We start from the raw sequence: 7,586 nt of genomic DNA, 5'->3' as shown, positions 1-7,586 counted from the left end.
TACATGCGTAGGTACATATTACTGTTTAATTAGGTCTTTGAACTTAGATTTTTTTTACTGCTTGTTATTCATTCCGCAATTACTGCATATTTTACCGCTTATGTTTTTACCGCATAACTTACCGCTTTAGAGAATGTATATAAATGCAACCGCGCTAATTGTTAAATTAATATAAGAATCTATTTGAAACGAAACGGTGTGTTTTCTTTAAGCGATCCGCGTCAACATTTTTGGTCCTTCGAGCCGGATTAGTCAAGCCCGCATTTTAAAAGTTTAGCCAATAGATTTTGGCTAAGGTGCATGCAATGTTAAATAAATAACCAGTGAGCGAAAAATATATAAGTAACCAGTGAACAAAAAAAAGGATTTGCGAGTGTGATTAAAGGAAACAAAATTGCAAAATTTTGAATACGTAGGTTTACGGTTTAAATGCAATTAAAATAAAGCTATATAAGCGATAAAAAATTGAAGATATTCAATTAGAAATACAGAATTTCTGTGGGTTGTAATTTCTGTAAGGAGCACATCATTGGCAGTCCTGAGATTGTGAAGAATCTCTTAAAAGGGAATATCAAGGCAATAAAAATTAGTTTGTGATAGCAGTGCGCGTATCGTCCTTCGAATTTACTAAAAAAAAAAAAAAAAAAATGTCGAGTTCCGTAAAAACACGCGACTCTGCGCTTAACGCCATTAAGCGGTATATGACCAAGAGTACGGACGATGCTTTTACAATGGATGCAGAAAGCATAAAAAGCTATATGCAACTGCTCAGAGAGCAGTGGGCTCGCTTTAATAGCGCTCAAGATACGGTCGAAATTTCGTGCGGAAGTGACAATATAGACATCGAAGAAAGTGTGCGAATCCAAGCTGAGACGTGGTACTCTACGGCTTTAGCAAACTTCAACCGCGTACAGAAGTGTCGTGCCGAAGCGCAACCCGCGTCCGTGACAACGCCCGTGTCTGCAGCAATACGACTGCCAAAGATGGAGCTGCCCAAATTCTCTGGGGACTCCACGGAGTGGATCGGTTTTTTTGACGCTTTTTCTACCTTGGTCGACGGTAATGCCGCATTGTCAAATGGTCAAAAACTTCATTATCTTCGTAGTTGTTTAAGTGGTGACGCGTTAAAAATCATAAGTGGGTTTAAGATATGTGATGTTAACTATGAAGAAGCTTGGGACCTACTAAAATCGCGGTATAAGGTCATGCGCGTTATAGTTGAAGGACATTTTAGAGCTATGGCCAACGTAAAGAGGGCAGCTAGTGATACCGCCGACGCAATTAAGGGAGTGATCGACGCCTTCCAGCAACACATACGCGAGCTTAAGGCTTTGGGACGTCCAGTGGAGTTTTGGGACGATTGGCTAGTGTACGAACTAGTCAATAAATTAGACTTCGAGACACGAAAGCAATGGGAGCTATCACTCGTTACTGATGAGCCCCCGTCATTCGAACAGCTGTCCACGTTTTTAGAAGTTAGATGTCGTTCTCTATCAATGCTATCATCGTCAACGGTATTAGTGTCAGCTAAGGGTAAAACCGCGTCGGTCTGTAAGTCTACAAAAGTGTTTCACGCAGTGCAAGATCAGAACAGCACGGGCTGTACATTTTGTAACGGGTCACACAAAATATACAGTTGTGAAAAATTTCGGGACCTTGACGCAAACGGTAAATCGAAATTTGTGAGAGAATCGCGCGTGTGTATGAACTGCTTGAGTTCAGGCCATTATAAGGCAAGGTGTAACAGCACATCTGCATGCAGGATTTGCCATCAACGCCATCACACGCTGTTGCACAATACTGCCGCTATAACTAACGCTACAACCGTTTCTCATTTCGTCAACAGCGCCTCTCTTAGGCCTTTCTCCTCCGCCGCAGACGTCATGCATCAAACGAACGCAACCGTTTCATCCGCTAACGGTCCTTCCACAGACATCGCTGCTGCCTGTACGTCTTCATATTTGAATGCCAATCCCAACCAGCCTCATCCAAGAGAAAGGACTGTGCTGTTGGCAACCGCCTTGGTCAAGGTACGCGATTGCTCTGGTCATTGGCAACCCGCTCGCTTGCTGTTTGATTCTGGTTCGCATGCTTCCTTCGTAACCGAGTCATGTGTACAACGCTTGGGATTACCGCGAAGAGGGTCCGCAATATTGATTTCTGGAATTGGTTCCTCCCAAGGGATACGCTCTAGAGGTGAAGTATTACTTTCATTATCATCTCATTTTTCAGCCCAATGCTTTACTGTTGACGCATTGATTCTGCCTAAAATCACAAGTGATTTGCCAACACAGCCCTTGAAGGTGTCGGCGTGGCCGCACATACAAGATCTACTTTTAGCCGATCAGCACTTCATGAAACCCGGGCGTATCGATATCTTGGTCGGAATGGACGTCATGGGACAGCTCCTCTGCTCGGAGATTCGTAAGGGGCCACCCGGTACGCCCTTGGCTCAACGAACGGTTTTCGGTTGGACGCTGTTTGGAAATGTCGATGGATCCGAATCCCCTTCGCACGGCTTACAGTCTCTGCATTGTGAAGTCCATTTAGATCGAGCACTCACTAGACTTTGGGAGTTAGAAGAAGCACCGAAAAAGGCCCACCTCACCTACGAAGAACGCTATTGTGAAGAGCTTTTCGAAAAAACGCACAGAAGGTCACCTGACGGTCGATTTATAGTAGAGCTGCCGCTGAAATCTGACGTACCCTTGGGAGCATCGCGAAGTTATGCTGTTCGAAGTCTACTAAGCCTCGAAAAAAGGCTTGCGCGAGATGACGACCTACGCCAACGCTACAATGAGTTCATACAAGAACTCATCGACATGAAGCACATGGAACTTGCACCACCGCCAACGGATCAAACGTTTTATATGCCGCATCACCCCGTTGTAAAAGAGTCAAGCGTCACGACTAAATTGAGAGTCGTGTTCAATGCGTCCGCCAAAACCACCACCGGGAATTCGTTGAACGATGCATTATTTGTTGGTCCCCAATTGCAACCAGATTTATATTCAATTCTAACTCGTTTCAGAACACATCGCTACGCAGTAACCGCGGACATCGCGAAAATGTACCGCCAAATATGCATGTCCACGAAAAACCTCGATCTACAACGCATTGTCTGGCGTCGTGACCCGACGTTACCCATAAAAGATTATCGCATGTTGCGCGTTACTTATGGTGTTGCCGCTGCGTCCTACTTAGCCGTTAAATCGCTGCAACAAACCGCAAAATATTCTTCACACATTTGCGAGAAGGCTGCTGCCATCATCCATGAGGACTTTTACATGGATGATCTCCTCACTGGTGCGTCTTCTAAAGAAGAGCTGCTAAGTTTACAACGAAACGTCTCCGAAATACTGAAGGAAGGGGGCTTCGAACTTCGAAAATGGGCGTCTAATTGTGCGGAACTTTCTGAAAATGTTTCGAACGCATCGGAGAATATATCACACTACCTAGTCGATACTAAAGATGTCCATGCCTTGGGCCTGATATGGAATACAGAGGAGGACTACTTCACGTTCTCAGTTAAGCTGAATCAACCATCCACTATTTTACCGAAGAGAACATTCTTGTCTGATGCTAGCACACTTTTCGACCCATTGGGTCTGCTCGCTCCAGCGACCATAAGGTCAAAGATGTGGTTTCAGGAGATCTGGCGTATGAGTGTCGGTTGGGATGACGTTGTTCCAGACTGCATCGCAGCACAGTGGCGACAACATCGCTCGGAACTACTACTGCTATCGAGTTTGAAGATAAGTCGCTGGTTTGGCTCAGGAGCAGGTGAGTCGTTCACTGAGCTACATATTTTCGCTGACGCTTCCGAACGCGCTTACGCTGCCGTAATGTACGCGCGCACGTTACACAACGACGGCAGTATTACCGTTGTGCTGATCTCGTCGAAGACTAAGGTAGCACCACTTAAAACAACAACCCTGCCACGCTTAGAATTGTGCGCTGCACATCTTGCTGCAAAATTGGCGCGAAGCGTGTTACATAGCTGGGGTGATCTCCGCTATCCGATCTATGCTTGGACTGACTCCACTATTACATTGGCATGGCTTCAGGCGCATCCTAGTAAGTGGATAACCTTCGTTGCCAATCGCGTTGCTGACATCCAAGAAGTCTTACCGCCTGAATGTTGGAATCATATCCGCTCTGAACTGAATCCAGCAGATTGCGCTTCTAGAGGTGTAACTCCGTCCGAACTACTGCATCAAAAACTATGGTGGTCTGGTCCTGAATTCTTAAAAGGTCCTGATCATTTCTGGAAGTTATCATCTTCGCAACACACAACTCAGTTGGGCGTTCGTAGCAAGGTCGTCGCCCATGCTACGAGCTCAGATGACCACTGGCCGGTATTGATGAAATATTCATCGTATTCCAAGCTGCGCCGCATCATTGCTTACGTGTTAAGGTTTTTCGTCAACGCTCGTGTTAAGACACGAATCAACGCTGCTAAACGGGTCGGTCCTCCCTGCTGTCAAGAGCTATCCGAAGCTGAACTACGCTTGATAAGGTATACACAATCACTGTATTTTTCTAATGAAATTTCTCTTTGCAACAGAAGAAAGCCGATTCCGCTTCGGAGTAGTATTTTGACATTGCAGCCATATCTCGATGGGAAAAACGTCTTGCGAGTAGGAGGTAGGATCAAGAACGCTGAAGTAGCTGCTGATGTAAGACATCCGATTATCCTGCCCAAAAACTGCCCACTTGCGAAACTGATCATTCGCGATATTCACGAAATTACATTACACGCTGGACCCCGCATCATGCAAACCATCCTGCAACGTCGATATTGGGTTATTGGCGCCCGCAGCCTAATTCGTAGCACATATCGCAAATGCGTAAAGTGCACCTGTCTCAACCGCAATCTTGCCGCACAATCAATGCGGGATTTACCTGCGATCCGCACCACCTACGCACGCTGTTTCATCCACGCTGCTGTCGATTTTGCTGGACCATATTCTTACAAGTTCACTCATGGGAGAGGAGCGAAAGCCACCAAGGGTTATATCTGCGCTTTTATTTGCATGTGCACCGGGGCGATGCATTTAGAGTTTGTTGGAGATCTATCAACATCGAGTTTCCTCAATGCCTTTCAAAGATTTGTAAGCCGCAGAGGTTTTTGCAAGGTCATTTCTTCTGACAATGGGACGAATTTCGTCGGGGCCGAGAAGGAGCTTCGAATTGCGTTTGAAAGGTGTATGGCTGATACCAAACTCCGTTCGTTTTTTGCAGACTCTAACATCGAATGGCGTTTCAACCCTCCGTCCGCGCCTCATATGGGGGGGTATTGGGAGATTGGAATAAAAAGAGTAAAATATCATCTGAAACGTGTTATGAGCGAAATTCTTCTGTCCTACGAAGAGTTCAACACACTGATAACAGAAGTAGAAGCCTGCGTCAACTCCCGCCCACTCTGTGACAATTCTGCAGCCGCTGGTGATGTAGAGGTACTTACGCCTGGCCACTTCATTGTCGGTGAACCGCTTAAATCTATCCCGGAGCCTGAGGGTCAAGGGCTCCGTGGAAATCTGCGTCAGCGGTGGCAAGCGATCTCTGCCATGAGACAGCATTTCTGGCGCCGTTGGAGAGACGAATATCTCGTCAACTTGCAACGTCGTGCCAAGTGGCTTCGCCCTTCACGCAACATCGAAGAAGGTGATGTAGTTGCAGTCTTCAACGAACCTACCCCTCCGACGAAGTGGACGCTGGCACGTGTTATTAAATGCCACCCTGGCGCCGATGGACGCGTGAGAGTGGTTACCCTGAAAACTCCGCATGGCGAATTAGTTCGGCCCATAGTAAAGCTCTGCCCTCTACCAACGAAAGGAGACTTATTTCACGAAGAAACTACCGATTCATCATAAATGTTATTAAGCTTTTCATATTTTTCTTTCCTATAATTTGTAATTTTCTATATTGAACTTATTGAGATAATTCAAGGGCGGCGGTATGTTGAGTCCGTCTATGCATTTAATTTCAGTTTTAATTTTTATAATATTACTTAAGGGTTAATGTCAGCAATGTAAACACTTAATCGCTTTTATTATATTCTATTTTCTGCTATATCCTTTGTTCTTACACGTATGTATGTACATGCGTAGGTACATATTGCTGTTTAATTAGGTCTTTGAACTTAGATTTTATTTACTGCTTTTGTTATTCATCCCGCAATTACCGCATATCCTTTTCTTACACGTATGTACATGCGTAGGTACATATTACTGTTTAATTAGGTCTTTGAACTTAGATTTTATTTACTGCTTGTTATTCATTCCGCAATTACTGCATATTTTACCGCTTATGTTTTTACCGCATAACTTACCGCTTTAGAGAATGTATATAAATGCAACCGCGCTTATTGTTAAATTAATATAAGAATCTATTTGAAACGAAACGGTGTGTTTTCTTTAAGCGATCCGCGTCAACACCATGCCTATTATACCATCACATGGAATTGGAAAGTTATCCGGGATAACGTGAAATTTATGTGGAATTAAAAATTTCGTAAATTTTAAATCAAAAAATATTGTACCAATAGAACTGATTTTGCCTTGCCCTATACCGCTTAATGCTGTAATGTGTTTTGTGTTTATTTTTTTAAAAGTGGATTTATTGAATTTTAAGAGTGATATATCTGCGCCAGTATCTACAAGTAGTGTAATGTTTGTATTTAAATCTGCTATTTTAAGTTGTACAAAAATGCTAAAGTTAAGGTTAAGCGTATGTATCTTAGAGGAATAGATTAGTTTTCCGAGTTGTTTTCGTCCGATTGGTCAACTCGTACATTGTGTGTCATGTTCCGGTTGAAATTTGGTCTGCCTTGTCGGTAACGATTTCTATTTTGATTATTATTTCCTAAATTATCAAAATTTGAACGATTTTGATTTCTAGGGAAGTTGTTTCTTCTTTGGAACCTTCCATTTCTGGCAAATCGTCCATTGAATGGTCGTTGACCAAAATGTAGTATTGTGTTTTGTTGTCCTGTAGCTTCAGTACAGCTACCAATGAATTTGCTTATCGCATCGTTCATATTGTTAAAATGGCCAGCTTCCATTATTAATTTGACTTTTTCAATGCTGCAGTTTTTGGTCAATGCTTTTACTGCAGTTTGTGTCGAGTATTTGCTTGCGAGTTCTGCCGACAACCCATCTGTGATATAGGCATTTTCTAAGTTTTTTGTAAGAGCTTCTATCTCATTACAATAACTATTAGCTGGTTTGTTGTTCTGTCTGATACTCATTACTTTTGCAGTTAATACTTCTACCGATTCTCCTTTAACTGACCTGTTAAGTTTTGTGATTATTTCAGAGATTGTTGTTTCTGTGTCTATGAGATTTCTGGCATTCCCTTTTAATTTTGTTTTTATGAGTGAAACAGCAACAGTTTCGTGCTCACCCTTGATCACTTCAACTAATTCTAAGGAATCTAAGAATGATCGTAGATTTTCTGGTTTACCATGGAATTCAGTCACTAGCTTTGCAGCCGTGTTGAGAAATTCCACAACTGTTTGTGTCATTTCGCCTTCTTCTTCTGACTCTATTTCTGAATTAGTAACTGGATAATCTGTTTCTGAG

The 7,586-nt window shown here is 43.3% G+C and overlaps 1 protein-coding gene across 1 annotated transcript; it reads left to right on the top strand.

The window, feature by feature from the left end:
• Positions 1-647: 647 nt before the first annotated feature.
• On the top strand, positions 648-5,876 carry LOC129249878 (uncharacterized). The gene is made up of 3 exons (XM_054889552.1): positions 648-4,519; positions 4,568-5,127; positions 5,245-5,876. The coding sequence occupies exons 1-3, from the start codon at positions 648-650 to the stop codon at positions 5,874-5,876; spliced, it is 5,064 nt and encodes a 1,687-aa protein (XP_054745527.1).
• The last annotated feature ends 1,710 nt before the right edge of the window (positions 5,877-7,586 follow it).

The sequence above is a fragment of the Anastrepha obliqua genome, chromosome 6, assembly GCF_027943255.1.
Source record: "Anastrepha obliqua isolate idAnaObli1 chromosome 6, idAnaObli1_1.0, whole genome shotgun sequence".
NCBI lineage: Eukaryota > Metazoa > Arthropoda > Insecta > Diptera > Tephritidae > Anastrepha > Anastrepha obliqua.
The sequence above is the reverse complement of the archived record's forward strand: the minus strand, read 5'-3'. Positions and strand labels throughout refer to the sequence as shown.